Source organism: Hyperoodon ampullatus, assembly GCF_949752795.1.
Source record: "Hyperoodon ampullatus genome assembly, chromosome: 3".
NCBI classification, from domain to species: Eukaryota; Metazoa; Chordata; class Mammalia; order Artiodactyla; family Ziphiidae; genus Hyperoodon; species Hyperoodon ampullatus.
In genome coordinates, this window is record NC_136916.1 from 145,690,769 (window position 1) to 145,712,318 (window position 21,550).

Genomic DNA, 21,550 nt, shown 5'->3' on the forward strand with positions numbered 1-21,550 from the left:
GAACAAGGGATCAATCCAAGAAGAAGATATCACAATTGTAAATATTTATGCACCCAACATAGGAGCACCTCAATACATAGGGCAAATGCTGACAGCCATAAAAGGGGAAATCGACGGTAACACAATAATAGTGGGGAACTTTAACACTTCACTTACACCAATGGACAGATCATCCAGACAGAAAATAATAAGGAAACACAAGCTTTAAATGACACAATAGACCAGATAGATTTAATTGATATTTATAGGACATTCCACTCAAAAGTGGCAAAATACACTTTCTTCTCAAGTACACATGGAACATTCTCCAGGATAGATCACATCCTGGGTCACAAATCAAGCCTCGGAAAATTTAAGAAAACTGAAATCATATCAACCATCTTTTCTGACCACAACGCTATGAGATTAGAAGTCAACTACAGGAAAAAAACTGTAAAAAACACAAACACATGGAGGCTAAACAATACACTACTAAATAACCAAGTGATCACTGAAGAAGTCAAAGAGGAAATAAAAAAATACATAGAAACAAATGACAATGAAAACACAACAACCCAAAACCTATGGGATGCAGCAAAAGCAGTTCTAAGGGGGAAGTTTATTGCAATTCAATCTCACCTCGGGAAATAAGAAAAATCTCAAATAAACAATCTAACAATTTAACAATCTAACAATCTAAACAATCTAAACTTACACCTAAAACAACTAGAGAGAGAAGAACAAAAAAAACCCCAAAGTTGGTAGAAGGAAAGAAATCATAAAGATCAGAGCAGAAATAAATGAAATAGAAATGAAGAAACTATAGCAAAGATCAAAAAAGTTGGTTCTTTGAGAAGATAAACAAAATTGATAAACCTTTAGCCAGACTCATCAAGGAAAAAAAGGGAGAGGTTTCAAATCAATAAAATTAGAAATGAAAAAGGAGAAATTACAACTGACACCACAGAAATACAAAGGATCATAAAAGACTACTACAAACAACTATATGCCAATAATATGGACAACCTGGAAGACATGGAGAAATTCTTGGAAAGGTAAAACTTTCCAAGATTGAACCAGGAAGAATTAGAAAATATAAACAGATCAATCACAAGTAATGAAATTGAAACTGTAATTTTAAAATCTCCCAGCAAATAAAAGTCCAGGACCAGATGGCTTCACAGACTAATTCTATCAAACATTTAGAGAAGAGCTAACACCTATACTTCTCAAACTCTTCCAAAACATTGCAGAGGGAGGAACACTCCCAAACTCGTTCTACGAGGCCACCATCACCCTGATACCGAAACGAGACAAAGATATCACACACAAAAAAGAAAATTACAAACCAATATCACTGATGAATATAGATGCAAAAATCCTCAACAGGAGCCGAAGGAAGATGGCGGAAGAGTAAGACGCGGAGATCACCTTCCTCCCCACAGATACATCAGAAATTCATCTACACGTGGAACAACTCCAACAGAACACCTACTGAATGCTGACAGAAGACCTCAGACCCCCCAAAAGGCAAGAAACTCCCCACATACCTGGGTAGGTCAAAAGAAAAAAAGAATAAACAGAGACAATAGGATATGGACGGGACCTGCACCAGTGGGAGGCAGCCGTGAAGGAGGGAAGGTTTCTACACACTACAAGCCCCTTCGAGGGCGGAGACTGCAGGTGGCGGAGGGGGAAAGCTTCGGAGTAGCGGAGGAGAGCACAGCAACAGGGGTGTGGAGGGCAAAGCAGAGAGATTTTGGCACAGAGGATCGGTGCCCTCAGGCACACACCAGCCCGAGAGACTTGTCTGCTCGGCCGCCAGGGCGGGCGGGGCTGGGAGCTGAGGCTCGGGTATCGGCTTTCAGTTGGAGCGCAGGGAGAGGTCTGGGGCTGGCGGCAGGAAGAGACCCTGAAGGGGTTAGTGCTAGCCCGGAGGGAGTCCGGGGAAAGGGTCTGGAGCTACCGGAGAGGCAAGAGACTTTTTTCCCTTTTGTTGCCTGGTGCGCGAGGAGAGGGCATTCCCCTCCCTCCCCTCTGCCTGAGTGAGCCAGAGACCCCGAATCAGCGGCTCCTTTAAACCCGTCCTGTCTGAGCGAAGAACGGACGCCCTCCGGCGACCTACGCGCAGAGGCGGGGCCAGGTCCAAGGCTGAGACCCGGGAGTTGTGAGAGCAGAGACAGGGAAATCTCTCTGTGCAGCCTCCGAGGCAGCGGATTAAAGCTCCACGGTCCATTTGATGTGCCCTGCGTCTGTGGAGTGCATGAATGGACAGCGAATCATCCCAAATTAAGGAAGTGGACCTTGAGGACAAGATTTAAGACTTTCCCCCCCTTTTTTTTCCTCTTTTTACAACAAATTATCTCAAATTAAGGAGGTGGACTTAGCAAGATTTCAGACTTTTCGCCCTTTTCCTCTTTTTACAACGAATTATCCCAAATCGAGGAGGTGGACTTGGAGAGCAAGATTTTTGATTTTTCCCCCTGCTCTCTTTTTGTGAATGTGTATGTGTAATCTTCTGTGTAAGATTCTCTCTGTATAGCTTTGCTTCCACCATATGTCCCAGGGTTCTTTCGGTCCGTGTTTTTTTTCAATAATTACTTTTTAATTTTAATAACGCTACTATATTTCATACTTTATTCTATTTTACTTTACCTGCTCTTTCTTTTTTCCCTCCCTTCCCTTCCTCCCTCCCTCCCTCCGCTCCTCCTTTCCTTCTTTCTTTTTCTTTCCTCCATCCCTCCCTCCCTCCCACCCTTCTTCTTTCCACTTTCTTTTTCTTTCCTTCCTCCCTCCCTCCCTCCCTCCTGTCTTTCTTTCTTTCTTTCCTTCCTCCCTCCCTCCCTCTCTTCTTCCATTCACTCTTCCTTTTGCTTTCATTCCTCCCTCCCTCCCTCCTTTCTTTCCTTTCTTTCCATCCTTCCTCCCTCCCTCCTTTCTTTCTTTCTTCCTTCCTTCCTTACTTCCCTTCTTCCTTTCTTTCAATCTCTCTTTCTTTCTTCTACTAATTATTTCTTTCTACTTTTTCTCACTGTTATTCTGAGCCGGGTGGATGAAAGGCTCTTGGTGCTGCAGCCAGGAGTTAGTGCTGTGCCTCTGAAGTGGGAGAGCCAACTTCAGGACACGGGTCCACAAGAGACCTCCCAGCTCCACATAATATCAAGCAGCGAAAATCTCCCAGGGATCTCCATCTCAACACCAGCACCCAGCTTCAGTCAATGACCAGCAAGCTACAGTGCTGGTCACCCTATGCCAAGCAACTAGCAAGGCAGGAACACAACCCCACCCATTAGCAGAGAGGATACCTAAAAACATAATAAGGCCACAGGCACCCCAAAACACACCACCAGACGTGGACCTGTCCACCAGAAAGACAAGATCGAGCTTCAACCACCAGAACACAGGCATTAGTCCCCCCCACCAGGAAGCCTACACAACCTACTGAAACAACCTTAGCCACGGGGGACAGACACCAAAAACAACGGGAACTACGAATCAGCAGCCTGCAAAAAGGAGACCCCAAACACAGTAACATAAGCAAAATGAGAAAGCAGAAAAACACACAGCAGGTGAAGGAGCAAGATAAAAACCTACCAGACCTAACAAATGAAGAGGTAATAGGCAGTCTACCTGAAAAAGAATTCAGAATAATGATAGTAAAGCTGATCCAAGATTCTATTTCCCAGATCCAAAATCTTGGAAATAGAATAGACAATATGCAAGAAACAGTTAACAAGGACCTAGAAGAACTAAAGATGAATCAAGCATCAATTAAAAACACAATAAATGAAATGAAAAATACTCTAGATGGGATCAATAGCAGAATAACTGAGGCAGAAGAACGGATAAGTGAGGTGGAAGATAAAATAGTGGAAATAACTGATGCAGAGAAAAATAAAGAAAAAAGAATGAAAAGAACAGAGGACAGTCTCAGAGACCTCTGGGACAACATTAAATGCACCAACATTCGAATTATAGGGGTTCCAGAAGAAGAAGAGAAAAAGAAAGGGACTGAGAAAATATTTGAAGAGATTATAGTTGAAAACTTCCCTAATATGGGAAAGGAAATAGTTAATCAAGTCCAGGAGGCACAGAGAGTCCCATACAGAATAAATCCAAGAAGAAATACGCCAAGACACATATTAATCAAACTATCAAAAATTAAACACAAAGAAATCATATTAAAAGCAGCAAGGGAAAAACAACAAATAACACACAAGGGAATCCCCATCAGGTTAACAGCTGATCTCTCAGCAGAAACTCTACAAGCCAGAAGGGAGTGGCAGGACATAATTAAAGTGATGAAGGAGAGAAACCTGCAACCAAGATTACTCTACCCAGCAAGGATCTCATTCAGATTTGATGGAGAAATTAAAACCTTTACAGACAAGCAAAAGCTGAGAGAGTTCAGCACCACCAAACCAGCTTTACAACAAATGCTAAAGGAACTTCTCTAGGCAAGAAACACAACAGAAGGACTATACCTACAATAACGAACCCAAAGCCATTAAGGAAATGGGAATAGGAACATACATATCAATAATTACCTTAAATGTAAATGGACTAAATGCTCCCATCAAAAGACACAGAGTGGCTGAATGGATACAAAAACAAGACCCATATATATGTTGTCTACAAGAGACCCACTTCAGACCTAGAGACACATACAGATTGAAAGTAAGGGGATGGAAAAAGATATTCCATGCAAATGGAAATCAAAAGAAAGCTGGAGTAGCAATTCTTATATCAGACAAAATAGACTTTAAAATAAAGACTATTAGAAGAGACAAAGAAGGACACTACATAACGATAAAGGGATCGATCCAAGAAGAAGATATAACAATTGTAAATATTTATGCACCCAACATAGGAGCACCTCAATACATAAGGCAAATACTAACAGCCATAAAAGGGGAAATCGACAGTAACACAATCATAGTAGGGGACTTTAACACCCCACTTTCACCAATGGACAGATCATCCAAAATGAAAATAAATAAGGAAACACAAGCTTTAAATGATACATTAAACAAGATGGACTTAGTTGATATTTATAGGACATTCCATCCAAAAACAACAGAATACACATTTTTCTCAAGTGCTCATGGAACATTCTCCAGGATAGATCATATCTTGGGTCACAAATCAAGCCTTGGTAAATTTAAGAAAATTGAAATTGTATCAAGTATCTTTTCCGACCACAATGCTATGAGACTAGACATCAATTACAGGAAAAGATCTGTAAAAAATACAAACACATGGAGGCTAAACAATACACTACTCAATAACGAAGTGATCACTGAAGAAATCTAAGAGGAAATTAAGAAATACTTAGAAACAAATGACAATGGAGACACGACGACCCAAAACCTATGGGACGCAGCAAAAGCAGTTCTAAGGGGGAAGTTTATAGCAATACAATCCCACCTTAAGAAACAGGAAACATTTCGAGTAAACAACCTGACCCTGCACCTAAAGCAATTAGAGAAAGAAGAACAAAAAACCCCCAAAGTTAGCAGAAGGAAAGAAATCATAAAGATCAGATCAGAAATAAATGAAAAAGAAATGAAGGAAACGATAGCAAAGATCAACCAAACTAAAAGCTGGTTCTTTGAGAAGATAAACAAAATTGACAAACCATTAGCCAGACTCATCAAGAAAAGAAGGGAGAAGACTCAAATCAGTAGAATTAGAAATGAAAAAGGAGAAGTAACAACTGACACTGCAGAAATACAAAAGATCATGAGAGATTACTATAAGCAACTCTATGCCAATAAAATGGACAACCTGGAAGAAATGGACAAATTCTTAGAAATGCACAACCTACCAAGACTGACTCAGGAAGAAATAGAAAATATGAATAGACCAATCACAAGCACTGAAATTGAAACTGTGATTAAAAATCTTCCATCAAACAAAAGCCCAGGACCAGATGGCTTCACAGGCGAATTCTATCAAACATTTAGAGAAGAGCTAACACCCATCCTTCTCAAACTCTTCCAAACAATATCAGAGGAAGGAACACTCCCAAACTCATTCTACGAGGCCACCATCACCTTGATACCAAAACCAGGCAAGGATGTCACAAAGAAAGAAAACTACAGGCCAATATCACTGATGAACATAGATGCAAAAATCCTCAACAAAATACTAGCAAACAGAATCCAACAGCACATTAAAAGGATCATACACCATGATCAAGTGGGGTTTATTCCAGGAATGCAAGGATTCTTCAATATACGCAAACCAATCAATGTGATACACCATGTTAACAAGTTGAAGGAGAAAAACCATATGATCATCTCAATAGATGCAGAGAAAGCTTTCGACAAAATTCAACACCCATTTATGATAAAAACCCTGCAGAAAGTAGGCATAGAGGGAACTTTCCTCAACATAATAAAGGCCATATATGACAAACCCACAGCCAACATTGTCCTCAATGGTGAAAAACTGAAACCATTTCCACTAAGATCAGGAACAAGACAAGGCTGCCCACTCTCACCACTCTTATTCAACATAGTTTTGGAAGTTTTAGCCACAGCAATCAGAGAAGAAAAGGAAATAAAAGGAATCCAAATTGGAAAAGAAGAAGTAAAGCTGTCACTGTTTGCAGATGACATGATACTATACATAGAGAATCCTAAAGATGCTACCGAAAAACTACTAGAGCTAATCAATGAATTTGGTAAAGTAGCAGGATACAAAATTAATGCACAGAAATCTCTGGCATTCCTGTACACTAATGATGAAAAATCTGAAAATGAAATCAAGAAAACACTCCCATTTACCATTGCAACAAAAAGAATAAAATATCTAGGAATAAACCTACCTAAGGAGACAAAAGACCTGTATGCAGAAAATTATAAGACACTGATGAAAGAAATTAAAGATGATATAAATAGATGGAGAGATATACCATGCTCCTGGATTGGAAGAATCAATATTGTGAAAATGACTCTACTACCCAAAGCAATCTACAGATTCAATGCAATCCCTATCAAACTACCACTGGCATTTTTCACAGAACTAGAACAAAAAATTTCAAAATTTGTTTGGAAAAACAAAAGACCCCGAATAGCCAAAGCAATCTTGAGAACGAAAAACGGAGCTGGAGGAATCAGGCTCCCTGACTTCAGACTATACTACAAAGCTACAGTAATTAAGACAGTGTGGTACTGGCATAAAAACAGAAAGATAGATCAGTGGATCAGGATAGAAAGCCCAGAGATAAACCCACGCACATATGGCCAACTTATCTTTGATAAAGGAGGCAGGAATGTACAGTGGAGAAAGGACAGCCTCTTCAATAAGTGGTGCTGGGAAAACTGGACAGGGACATGTAAAAGTATGAGATTAGATCATTCCCTAACACCATACACAAAAATAAGCTCAAAATGGATTAAAGACCTAAATGTAAGGCCAGAAACTATCAAACTCTTAGAGGAAAACATAGGTAGAACACTCTATGACATAAATCACAGCAAGATCCTTTTGGACCCACCTCCTAGAGAAACGGAAATAAAAACAAAGATAAACAAATGGGACCTAATGAAACTTCAAAGCTTTTGCACAGCAAAGGAAACCATAAACAAGACCAAAAGACAACCCTCAGAATGGGAGAAAATATTTGCAAATGAAGCAACTGACAAAGGATTAATCTCCAAAATTTATAAACAGCTCATGCAGCTCAATAGCAAAAAAACAAACAACCCAATCCAAAAATGGGCAGAAGACTTAAATAGGCATTTCTCCAAAGAAGATATACAGACTGCCAACAAACACATGAAAGAATGCTCAACATCATTAATCATTAGAGAAATGCAAATCAAAACTACAATGAGATATCATCTCACACCAGTCAGAATGGCCATCATCAAGAAATCTAGAAACAATAAATGCTGGAGAGGGTGTGGGGAAAAGGGAACACTCTTGCACTGCTGGTGGGAATGTGAATTGGTACAGCCACTATGGAGAACAGTGTGGAGGTTCCTTAAAAAACTACAAACAGAACCACCATATGACCCAGCAATCCCACTACTAGGCATATACCCTGAGAAAACCATAATTCAAAAAGAGACATGTACCAAAATGTTCATTGCAGCTCTATTCACAATAGCCCGGAGCTGGAAACAACCTAAGTGTCCATCATCGGATGAATGGATAAAGAAGATGTGGCACATATATACAATGGAATATTACTCAGCCATAAAAAGAAACGAAACTGAGCTATTTGTAATGAGGTGGATAGACCTAGAGTCTGTCATACAGAGTGAAGTAAGTCAGAAAGAGAAAGACAAATACCGTATGCTAACACATATATATGGAATTAAAAAAAAAAAATGTCATGAAGAACCTAGGGGTAAAACGGGAATAAAGACACAGACCTACTTGAGAATGGACTTGAGGATATGGGGAAGGGGAAGGGTAAGCTGTGACAAAGGGAAAGAGAGGCATGGACATATATATACTACCAAACGTAAGGTAGATAGATAGTGGGAAGCAGCCGCAGAGCACAGGGAGATCAGCTCGGTGCTTTGTGACCGCCTGGAGGGGTGGGATGGGGAGGGTGGGAGGGAGGGAGATGCATGAGGGAGGGGATGTGGGAACAGATGTATATGTATGACTGATTCACTTTGTTATAAAGCAGAAACTAATAAAAAAATAAAAAATAATAAAAAAAAATAAAAAAAAAAGAAATGATGGAGAAGGAGAGTTAGCTGGAAGACTGGGGGAAAGTAAATGTTCTGTTTTACCAAAAAGATAAAAAATAGGGCTTCTAGGAATAAATATTAATGTGTTTGAAATCAGAACAAAAAAACTGAAGGAAATATCATTAAAAATATGGTTTGTGTGCAAAAAAAAAAAAAAATCCTCAACAAAATTCTAGCAAACAGAAACCAACAACACATTAAAAGGATCATACACTATGATCAAGTGGGATTTATCCCAGGGATGCAAGGATTCTTCAATATATGCAAATCAATCAATGTGACACACCATATTAACAAATTAAAGAATAAAAACCATAGGATCATCTCAATAGATGCAGAAAAAGCTTTTGACAAAATTCAACAACCATTTATGATAAACTCTCCAGAAAGTGGGCACAGAGGGAACCTACCTCAACATAATAAAGGCCATATATGACAAACCCACAGCAAACATCATTCTCAATGGAGAAAAACTGAAAGCATTTCCTCTAAGATCAGGAACACGACAAGGATGTCCACTCTCACCACTCTTATTCAACATAGTTTTGGAAGTCCTAGCCACGGCAATCAGAGAAGAAAAAGAAATAAAAGGAATACAAATTGGAAAAGAAGAAGTAAAACCGTCACTGTTTGCAGATGATATGATACTATATACATAGCAAATCCTAAAGATGCCACCAGAAAACCACTAGAGCTAATCAGTGAATTTGGTAGAGTTGCAGGATACAAAATTAATGCACAGAAATCTCTTGCATTCCTAAACACTAACAATGAAAGATCAGAAAGAAAAATTAAGGAAACAATCCCATTTACCATCGCAACAAAAAGAATAAAATACCTAGGAATAAACCTACCTAACAACGCAAAAGACCGGTACTCAGAAAACTATAAAACACTGATGAAATAAATCAAAGATGACACAAACAGATGCAGAGATATACCGTGTTCTTGGATTAGAAGAATCAGTATTGTGAAAATGACAATACTACCCAAAGCAATCTACAGATTCAGTGCAATCCCTATCAAATTACCAGTGACATTTTTCACAGAATTAGAACAAAAAATTTTACAGTTTGTATGGAAACACAAAAGACCTCGAATAGCCAAAGCAATCTTGAGAAAGAAAAATGGAGCTGGAGGAATCAGGCTCCCTGACTTCAGACTATACTACAAAGCTACAGTAATCAAGACAGTGTGGTACTGACACAAAAACAGAAATAAAGATCAATGGTACAGGATAGAAAGCCCAGAGATAAACCCACGCACCTAAGGTCAACTAATCTATGAAAAGGAGGCAAGAATATACAATGGAGAAAAGACAGTCTCTTCTCTGGGAAAACTTGACAGCTGCATGTAAAAGAATGAAAATAGAACACTCCCTAACACCATACACAAAAATAAACTCAAAATGGATTAAAGACCTAAACGTAAGGCTGGGCACTATAAAACTCTTAGAGGAAAACATAGGAAAAACACTCTTGACATAAATCACAGCAAGATCTTTTTTGACCCAGTTCCTAGAGTAATGAAAATAAAAAGAAAAATAAACAAATGGGACCTAATAAAACTTAAAAGCTTTTGCACAGCAAAGGAAACCATAAACAAGATGAAAAGACAACCCTCAGAATGGGAGAAAATATTTGCAAATGACGCAACTGACAAAGGATTAATCTCCACAATATACAAACAGCTCATGCAGCTCAATATCAAAAAAACAAACAATCCAATCCAAAAAGGGGCAGAAGACCTAAACAGAGATTTCTCCAAAGAAGACATACAGATGGCCAAGAGGCACATGAAAAATGCTCAACATCACTAATTATTAGAGAAATGCAAATCAAAACTGTAATGAGGGATCACCTCACACCGGTCAGAATGGCCATGATCAGAAAATCTACAAACAGTAAATGTTGGAGAGGGTGTGGAGAAAAGGGAACCCTCTTGCACTGTTGGTGGGAATGTAAATTGATACAGCCACTATGGAGAACAGTATGGAGGTTCCTTAAAAAACTAAAAATAGAACTACCATATGACTCAGCAATCCCACTGCTGGGCTTATACCCTGAGAAAACCATAATTCAAAAAGACACATGTACCCCAATGTGTATTGCAGCACTATTTACAATAGCCAGGACATGCAAGCAACCTAAATGTCCATCAACAGATGAATGGATAAAGAAGATGTGGTACATACATACAATGGAACATTACTCAGCCATAAAAAGGAACGAAATTGGGTCATTTGTAGAGATGTGGATAGACCTAGAGTCTGTCATACAGAGTGAAATAAGTCAGAAAGAGAAAAACAAATATTGTATATTAACGCATATACGTGGAATCTAGAATAGAGACACAGACGTAGAGATCAGACATGTGGACACGGGGTAGGAAGGGGAGAGTGGGATGAACTGGGAGATTAGGATTGACATATATACACCACCATGTGTAAAACAGATAGCTAGTGGGAATATGCTACAAAGCACAGCAAGCTCAGCTTGGTGTTCTGTGACGACCTAGATAGGTGGGATGGGGGGTGGGTGGGAGAGAGGTCCAAGAGGGAGGGGATATATGTATACATATAGCTGATTCACTTCATCGTACAGCAGAAACTAACACAACATTGTAAAGCAACTGTACTCCAATTTTTAAAAATTACCACCCCCAAGAAAAAGTTAACCTACAAGTTCCAAGGTTTAATTTATTGAGACCCAGAGTCTTAAATGCACCTAGAAAACGAGGTTGTCTTCTTAAAACTGTCTCACTTATCTGTAAATCTTTCTTTTTTATTAACCATTTATTCAACAAACATTTACTAAGCATCTGCTATGTGCCCAGACATTGTGTCTGGTCTGATGATGCTACAAGGAAGAAGATGCAGACCTAAGTCTTTTACCAGGCTCAGCACTCCCCAGCAGTCCCATCCCACCCCCATGGAGAGCTACGCCGTCTCTTTTAATCAGTGGCATTTCCAGGTTTGCAGTGGAAATTACAGAATGACATTTCACTTCTGCAGCCTCTTAGGCTGGAATGATATCCAATGCCTCCCTCTCCCTTGCCCTCAACATCCAGTCAACGATGTCCTGTCAATGTTTCCTTCATAATGTTTCCTCAAGTTCATCCCTTCTTTCTGCCTCATTTCATGCCTGATTATTTTAACAGCTCCCTCTGTTTCTTATTTGAGAAAAATTTTAAACTATAAAGGAGTACAAAACAAACACCAGTAAACCCATTACCCAGAATTGACTGTCATTAATATTTTCTTATACTTAGAAGATTCATCAATTTGTCTAGAAGAGTCAAAGAAGAAAAACATGATAAGAAAGAAGAAAATGGTAAGATCCCTTCTTTATGGAACTAGTTATCTTATTAGGAACTGAGCTTAGGTCCTCATTTTGGTCTTCCTAAGAGAGTTTCACCAGCCCCTTCTCTCAGTCAAGACCTTCAATGGCTCCCTATTACCTGTACCTGGCCCCAGCCAATCTCCCACCACTCCTTCAGTGAACATACCCTTTGGCCACAGTGGCCATCCTCATCTCCAAATTTATCCCTACCTGTCCCTTCACTTTTACCCAAGACCTTCTACCTGCCTGGAACCCCTGCCTCTTTCCTCTTTCAGATCTTTGCCCAAACCTCTATCCCTCTCAAAGCTGTACCTGAGGGCTTCCCTGGTGGGGCAGTGGTTGGGAGTCCGCCTGCCGAGGCAGGGGACGCGGGTTCATTCCCCGGTCTGGGAGGATCCCACAAGCTGCGGAGCGGCTGGGCCCATGAGCCATGGCCGCTGAGCCTGCGCGTCCGGAGCCTGTGCTCCGCAACGGGAGAGGCCGCAGAAGTGAGAGGCCCGCATACCGCAAAAAAAAAAAAAAAAAAGCTGCACCTGAGCAGACAGCCTATGATGGCGTTTTCCTCCCCTTCAGCAATACAGTGTTCTCTGCGGCTAATAATGTTTGTACCAACATTTGGAACTCTGAATGTTTTTCTGTTAATCACTTGCTTTCATAATAAGGTCATTAACTGAAAGAAGCAATCTGACCATTTTCTTCCTTGACACCTCCAAGCCCAGCAAATTTCTTGGCACTTAATGGGCCCTCAGTAAATGATTAATTCAGATTCGTTTTTGATGGTAGAGTTGAAGCTGCCCCGGACTTTTGGAATACGTGCCCCTCGGGGGATGAAAGTCATCCTATTGAACCCCAAGTAGCAGTAATTATTCACATCTGTGTAGTGAATTATTACACAATTATTCACATCTGTGTAGCGTCTCCTAGCCTACAAGGTGTTTTGACCCACCATTACCTTCATGATCCTCATCACAGCGGTGAGAGTCAGGTGTCATTATTTTATCCCATTTTATAGATGAGGGACTAAGGCTCGACAAGATGCAATTACTTGCCCAAGGTCACATGCCTGGTACGTGATGCAGCCAGGATTTGAGTCTAGGTTTTTCAGTAACTCAGCTCTTCCCATGACCCACACCACCTTCACCAAAGAGGCCAGAGACAGGAGGGTCCGGGGAGTGGGAGGGAGGAGCTGGGAAGCGGGGGCCTTCACTTACTGGTCGGTTTTCATACTCCAGGCAGGGGCAGGTGATGGTGCAGCCATCCAGAAGGATGCGGCCCTTGGGAGGGATCACTTTCCGACCTCCCTCGAGCTTGTAGTACAGCAGCGTGTTCTGCCGAAGGGTGAACCATCGCACCTTCCAGTTGTGGACAATGTGACCCTGAGGACAGACAGGAGAACCCTGAGGTGAGGTGGCCGAGGGGACAACGTGGTGTCCAGGGAGAGGTGGCCCATGGCACAGATGACCAGACTGTGCCATGGGATCAACTCTCCAATAAGGGGACAGAATTATCTCTCTTTTTGAGCTTAATTTTATTTTTTTACTTTGAAATAGTTTCAATTCAGAGAAAAGCTGAAGAAAATAATAAACTTTTTTACAAAAGCGTTTAAGATTTAGTTTTTAACATGATGAAGCTCCAATCACTTCTCAGTATTTTACTGTGTAACTCCTACCAAAAAATAAAAAGGGTATTTCCAACATAACCACAATACAATCATCAACATTAGGAAATTTACATGGATATATTATTTTCATTTGTTCCACAAACTCCATTCAAGTTTCACCAATTACCCCAATAATGTCCTTAATTGCCAAAGGATCCAGTCCAGAATCATATGTTTTATTTTCATTTTCATGAAGAAAGCATGAGCTTTGGATCTCTTTGTCATCTCTTTTGAGTATGTAACAAACACCTTTGGCATTGACTTTCTAGTTCTCATCTGTTCTTTTTTTCTGGTTATAAGCCTTGAAAGAAACTGCAAAGTCAACAGAAGAAAAGATCCTGCTACTGGGAGACAGCCATTGTTAACATTTTGTATTTCCTTCCAGTCTTTTTCCCTTTTAGTTTTTACTTTCTAGTTTTTTTAAAAATCAGGATATTACATATATGAGTTTTATTTTCTAGTTTTTCTTTTGCTGACTTTGCCAAGCATCTTCTCACACCATTAAATTTCTTTAAAACATGTCTTTTAATGACCACTAGGTGGGTGAATCATTTCTTTGTCCATCTCCTGTTGTTTGTAACTGAGGTTGTTTCTTTTTTTCACTATTATAAACAACTCTGCAATGAATATCCTTGCACATAAATTTTGATCTGCATCTCTTAATTTTTTTCCTTAGGCTATATTCCAAAAAAAGATTATTGCTTGTTGAAGAATGTGGGCAATGTGTAAAGTTGAAGCCACAAACTATTAAGGACCCTAACATTTTTACCTAGCCTGCTGTGACGGGCCTAAAAGGCAGGGGAGTTTGGGGGGCTCTCAGGTGGGTCATGGAGCCAGTGGACAGGATAGTCAGGTGAAGGCAGAGAGCCTGTTTCTAGAACAGAACAGTGGATGGGAGAATGTCTGCTGAAGAATCAGAATGAAACAGTTTTGTACACGCTCATGAAAGTGACTTTCTTGGCATGTTTCCCAGAGCAGAGCCCAATTAGGGCTGGATTCTAACCAAGAGAGATGCACTTTATCTGAATCAGAGACTGTCCCCGACTCACTGGTTTCCTGACCCAGCATTTATTAATTTCAAAGGCCCCTTCAGTTCTCGTATCTGTGGTGCTGCAGTTCTGTTCCACTCAGCGTGTGTGTACTGACTGTGTTAGGGAACCGAAAATTGTCGAAGGAGTCGACTGTGTGAGCACTGGTCTACACCAGACCACATGGCCCAGACTCAAGTCCCCTCAACCAACAACCCCTGCTGAGGGGGTCCTGGCGCAGCACTAGCAGTAAAGGCAGTTGCTGGCACACAGGTGTGGCTCCGGCATGGGGGCCGGTGTGAGGCGGAGAAGCGGAGGGGGCAAAATAGTCTTAAACCTTAAAACACAGGTGTTCTGAGCTGAATTATCCCCCCTCCATTCATATGTTGAAGCCCTAACCCCCTACTGCCTTAGAATGTGACTGTATTTGGAGACAGGGCCTTTAAAGGGGGGATGAGGTTAAATAAAGCCATTAGGTGGGCCTTAATCTAATCTGACTGGGGTCTTCATAAGGAGAGGAAATCTGGACACGCAGATGTCAGGGAGGCATGCACACAGAGGAAAGGCCATGTGAGCACACAGCAAGAGGGGCCATGTACAAGCCGAGGAGAGAGGCCTCAGAGGAAACCAAACCTGCCAACAACTTGACCTTAGACTCCGACCTCCAGAACTGCAAGACAATAAATCTCTGTTGTTTAGGTGGTCCTGTCTATGGTATTTTGTTATAGCAGCCCTAATAAACTAAAGCAACTGGAAAGGAGAAAGGGGCCTGGAGATGTTAGGGAGAAAATTGTAACCAACAGATGTTCAGCAGAACAAACCAATAGAGATAGGGCTACGTTTCCTGGACAAAATGCTACATTTCCCAGAATCGATGGCAGAAAGGAACAGGGAGGGGGCCAGGTTGCTGCCAGTCCTGTGCGTGGGGCATTGATGCATGTTTCGCAGCCACCAAGGTGGCAGGATAGTGGTGGAAGGACAGGTTCTTCTGACACCCAGTCCCCAGAGTTACCAGGGGACAAGTGGCAAACAGTGTCGGCACTGACGTTTCCACAAGAAACGTCTGGTGGCGCTGTTGGATATTTTTGTCTGGCTGCATCATCTCTGGCTGTATGGCACCCGGCCCTCCCAAATATTCCTGAGTTACTTGATATTTATTATTCTCTATGAAACCCCTTCTGTTGAAACTTGCTAGAGTGGACCGTGTTATGAGCAGCTAAGAATCCAGACTGACAGCAAAGGAGAGCAATCCAAGAAAGGCTGATGAGATAGAATCTACTACGTAGGTAGAAAACTCAGAGCAGCTGGTGACTTCACTGTGGCCGGAGGGGAGTCCCTGAAGACTTTTAAGCAGAAGGATGACAAGCGTAGGTTCTCATGTTAAAAAGATCAACCGACCACACTGGAGCAGAACAGCTGAGTAAGGTCGGCCAGACTGGAGCAGCCAGCTCAGCTGGAGGTTACTGTAATAATCCACAAAATGGGAAGGAAAGCCCCATTATCCCTGCTTCTCAGATAAGCTTTGCCATAATCAGAGGGCGTAAGGGACTCATCCAAAATCAGCAGGCAAATGGTGTCAGAGGCCAAAAATACAGTGGTATAAGCTGAAAAAGAACCCAGGCTTCCCTTCACCTGGGAATCTTCCTCCCTCTCCAGGCTCCTTGTCTGTAAGTGGCTGACTGGGACCAGAGGCCAGTTGGACCATGAATGGCTTAGAGCAGAGCCCCCTTAGGGGGAAGGAGGAGAGTCCATAAGCTGGGATGTAACCCTAGGACTGGGCTTAAGAAGCACAGAATAGGACTTCTCTGGTGGCACAGTGGTTAAGAATCCGCCTGCCAATGCAGGAGACACGGGTTCGAGCCCTGGTCTGGGAAGATCCCACATGCCGTGGAGCAACTAAGCCCGTGTGCCACAACTACTGAGCCTGTGCTCTAGAGCCCACGAGCTACAACTACTGAGCCCGCATGCCACAACTACTGTAGCCCATAAGCCTAAGCCCGTGCTCTGCAACAAAAAGAAGCCACCGCAATAAGAAGCCCACGCACTGCAATGAAGAGTAGCCCCCACTAGCTGCTCTCTGCAACTAGAGAAAGCCGGCGCACAGCAACAAAGATCCAATGCAGCCAAAAATAAAAATTAAATAAATAAATAAAAATTTTTAAAAAGAGCACAGAATGTTATAGCTGGAGGACCCTTTGAAAAAGCCTACACTATACTCCCTAACTTTAATGATCAGGAAACTGAGGCCCAGAAAGGTCTTGCCCAAGACCCTACAACCCCAAAGAAGCAGAGATGGTATTTGTTGTGGGTTGAATTATGTCCCCCCAAAAGATACATTGAAGTCTTAACCCCAGGGAACTGTGAATGTGATCTTATTTGGAAATAGGGTCTTTGCAGATGTAATCAGGTTAAGATGAGGTCATACTGCATTAGGGTGGCCCTAATAACACTAATATGATTGGTGTCCTTATATGAAGAGGAAAATTTGGACACTGAAAGACACACAGGGAGAAGATAGTCATGTGATGATGGAGGCAGAGATAGAATGATGCATCTACAAGTCAAGGAACAGCAAGGAGTGCCTGTGTGAGATAACAGAAATTGCAATATATTGCTCTCTGCCCCCGGTTCTTGGTACAGAGCTCCTGAACCCCCTGTAATTTCCTGGGTGACAGGAGTATCTTTTGTGCTAATGAGGCAACTCTGGGTGGGCTCCTGGGTGAGGGCTGGTCACTGGAAAGACCACACCACGATTAGAAGCTTGGAATTTTCAGCCGCCCTCCCATTCTCTTGAGAAAAGAGAAGGGCTGAAAATTGAGTTAACAATCTATCATGCTTACATGATGATGCCTCCATAAGATCCCAGAAATATGGGATTTGGAGAGTTTCCAGGTTGGGGGACACACGGGAGTGCTGGGAGAGTGGTACACTCGGAGAGGGCACAGAAGCTCTGGGCCCCTTCCCACATACCTTGCCCTACACACCTCTTCCATCTGGGTGCTCATTTCTTTCCTTTATCACATTCTTTAATAAGCTGGTAAACATAAGTTAAGTGTTCCCCTGGCACCTCTGATCTATAGGCAGTTGGTCAGAGTACAGGTGACAACCTGGGCTTTTGACTGGTGTCTGAAGTGTGTGTGTGTGTTGGGGCATGGGGGAGGGCTGGGGAAGCAGTCTTGTAGGACTGAGCTCTTTTGCTGTGGCATCTAACGCCATCTCTGAGTAGATAGCGTCAGCATTGAGTTAAATTGTAGGACACACACTGGGTGTTGCAGAGAATTGCTTGGTGTAGGGGAAAACCTCCACACATTTGGTGACCAAAAGAGTCAGAAGTGAAGTGTTCTGTGTAAAAGTAAAGGAACCCCACAGGATAGAGAAACACACAGCGGGGAAGAACTAGGTTTTTCCTACACAAGAAGGAAAAATCTGCGTGTTTCCTTTACAGCCTGCGAATACAAGAAACAAAAGCGACAAAGAAGGATTCTCCCCTGCAGGTTTCAGAGGGAGTGTGGCCCTGCGAACACCTTGATGTGAGACCTTTAGCTTTCGAAACTTCTTCTAGCCTTCTTGCTTTTTTCTTCCAAGCAAATTTTTTCCTTACTCATACCATTAATATTTTTACTCTATGGATTATAATATTATAAACATTTTTAACATCTGCATAACTGTAATTCACTTGTAATCATTTGTTTATTTGGGGGGACATATAGGTAGTTTTCAGTTTTTTCACTACAGAAATAACACTTTGTTCCTAAAGCTTGTATGGCATTTCCTGGGGATAGAGTCCTACAAATGAAATTTCTAGGCCAAAGCATGTTGACACTGCCATGTCATTTTCTGAGTGTTGTTTCTGAGGTACGAGCCAGGAAACAATGCCTGATTCAGTGCTTCAGCTGCTTCTTAAAGCACAAGCCGTCCTACCCACACAGATCCGCCTTCCTTCCCCCTCATCCTCCTTCTAAAGCCAGGCCAAGTGAGCACTCTGCATTTCTGTCGGGAGCTTTGCTTCTTTCTTGTCTGGGCTGGATTAAGAGCCAAATCCATCATGTCCCTGCCCGTCTCCTGCTTTGCCCTCACTGGTGATGACTGTTCTGTACGCTGGGTTTCCAGCTTGGGCCCTGCCCCACTTCTGGACCGTAACCCCCCCCTGAATCTGTGGAATCCCACCGTCGTAGCCCTGCACCTTCTCCAGTGGCCACGGGGGCTGCTGTTGCCATCCAGGAGGAGAGGGGAAATGGGGGAGAGGAAAAGTCCGACTGATCAGTAGGCAGGGACTGTTAGCAGGGGCAGGGGCCCCATCCCTGCCTTGTAGGAAAGGGTGTGGCTTCCGCTTGCCTCAGGGTCAGGCTCCAGCTCCAAACTCTTGTCTTTGGGTTTGGCTGGAATGTGCTTTAGGTATTTCAGCCAAGGCCCTCTGTGGGCTTTTGGGGCCAGACCTGGTTGACTGTCCTCACTTCCCTGTACCCTGTACTCCCTAAGCTGCCACCCTGGACTGGGTGGCCCATCTGGAAGAGAACTCACATCCTTCCTTCCCTCCAGCCCTCCCCTGACTCTGCGTGGTGGTGGTGGTGGTGGGGAATCATATAAGGTAAGCCCCAGGAACAAGGGGACGCCCCAAAGGGCCCCTCTGCGAGGGCTTGTCCTCAACAGGCCCCTACCAGGGCTCGGCTATCCCGGCAATCAACAATGCCCACCAAAACCCCTGCCCAAACCCCTCTCCCTCTCCCCTTATAAGCTGCAGGAAAAGTCCCCCATAGGTGGTCTCTCTGAGGTGCAGCTGCCTCCACAAACTGTGAGGGACCAACCTATCACTTTAATCCCAGTGGCATGGAACAGGCGTGGCATTTTGTACCTGCTTGTATCCACTCTGACCCTTGATCCGGCCCAGCCTCCTACATCTCCTCCTGCTTACAGTTTTGAGCAAACAACACACCCGCCCTCCTATGTCAAATAATGTGTAAAATAACATGGCTGCATTACCTATTGAACAGAAAGTGACTTGAGACCTCAGGGTTGATCTGGTGGTCAGGGGAGGCCGAATCCCTTCACCTCTCTTCATCCATCCCCCTCCCAAAGCTGTAAACTCAGAAGAGCCAAAAGGCTCATCCCCAGATTTTATGCTCTGCTCTTAGGGTTAGCATAAATGTTTAGTGTGAACATCAATGTTAAAAAGAACTTTTAAAAATCTAATTTCCTGGGCTTCCCTGGTGGCGCAGTGGTTGAGAGTCCGCCTGCCGATGCAGGAGACGCGGGTTCGTGCCCGGTCCGGGAAGATCCCACATGCCGCGGAGCGGCTGGGCCCGTGAGCCATGGCCGCTGAGCCTGCGCGTCCGGAGCCTGTTCCGGAGCCTGTGCTCCGCAACGGGACAGGCCACAACAGTGAGAGGCCCGCGTACCGCAAAAAAAAACAAAATCTAATTTCCTCTTGCAGCTGCTTTTTCATTCATTTTCTACTTTTTTTTTTTTTTTTTTTCTGCGGTACACAGGCCTTTCACCGTTGTGGCCTCTCCCGTTGCGGAGAACAGGCTCCGGACGCGCAGTCTCCGCGACCATGGCTCACGGGCCCAGCCGCTCCGCGGAATGTGGGATCTTCGCGGACCGGGGGACGAACCCGCGTCCCCTGCATCGGCAGGCGGGCTCTTAACCACTGCGCCACCAGGGAAGCCCTAGATGTTGAGTTTTTGTCTGGACTCTTGCTTGCTGTGGGAAAGGCCACGTGGGGTGATGTGGAAGAAACGGGGAAGGAGGTTCCAGTCCCGGCTGTTATTAGCCCTGGGGCTCTGGGCAAGCGATTTCATCTTTCTACCCCTGTTTCCTCATCTGTAATACAGGAATAACAATACCCACCCTGCAGTGGGCAGAAAACGGTTTGGAGTCAGCCTGAGTGGGTTTGATCCTGTTCCATCACCCACTAGTCCAGATCCTGAGCTACTTAACCTCTTGGAGCTTTGTTTTCCCCTTGAAGAAAGGTGGGGGGGGGGGCGGTAATGTGGTACCACCAACCTGTCGGACTGTTGGGAGGATTAAAGGAGACAATGTCCAGGACTGGTGCACAGTAGGGGCTTAAGAAACATAAGCTTCCTCCTCGCTCACGGGTTATTGTGAAGAATATAGGAGATGATGCATTAACTGGACGGGCGCTGGGGACTACCGAACACACTTTCGTTGTTTTAATACATCATATTTAAATCCTATACGCTTCGTATTTTAGTAAGTTGTTTTAATTAAGCTGTCCACTACGAGTAGCCGCCCCCTGCACCCCACACGCCCTAGCCAAGCGGGATTCTCCTCCTCGCCTGTGCCCTGGCCCCTCTTTTCTATCTAAAGCTCACCCCCAACCACCGTCCACCTGGCTCTCCCCACTACACGCGACTCCGCCCAGCGTGGCCCCAGGCCGCCCGACCGCGGCTCAGGTGAGCCGGCACCCGCCGCGGGCCCGCCCCGGGCCGTGTCCGGAGAGGCTCCGTTGCGCTCACCCTCTTGACGAGGAAGCCCTCCTTGAGCACGCCGTCCTCCATGTCGCCGCTGGCGCGCCCTCCCCGGTGCGCCGTCCCGCGCCTCCCGCTCCTCCGCGCGCAGCTCGGCGCGCGCTGCGCCCAGGAAGAGCCTCCGATCCGGCGCCGGCGCCGCCCCGCTGGCCCGCGCCCAGAGCCCGAGGCCGCAGGGCCTCCCGGGCAGGAAGTCAGTCCTGGACGGGATTTCTGACGTGGTCTCCCTGCCGAAGGTGCCCTAGGGTCCGTGGTTAGTCCTCAGAGGGGGGCCGCCCCCGTGTCGCCTCCCAGAGCCTCCCCCGCCCAGGCTCTCTCCATCCAGGTTCCCCCAGCGCGC

At 43.9% G+C, this 21,550-nt stretch overlaps 1 protein-coding gene across 1 annotated transcript in view; it reads right to left on the minus strand.

The window, feature by feature from the left end:
• PLEK2 (pleckstrin 2) overlaps nt 1-21,284 on the minus strand; it is a 31,458-nt gene extending 10,174 nt beyond the window's left edge. The window contains exons 1-2 of the mRNA XM_079700537.1: nt 21,199-21,284; nt 13,246-13,410 (exon numbers count right to left, since the gene is read on the minus strand). Of these exons, the coding sequence (XP_079556663.1) occupies nt 13,246-13,410; nt 21,199-21,240 (207 nt within the window). The 5' untranslated portion in view covers nt 21,241-21,284. The remainder of the gene's footprint in view (nt 1-13,245; nt 13,411-21,198) is intronic.
• Between the last annotated feature and the right edge of the window lie 266 nt (nt 21,285-21,550).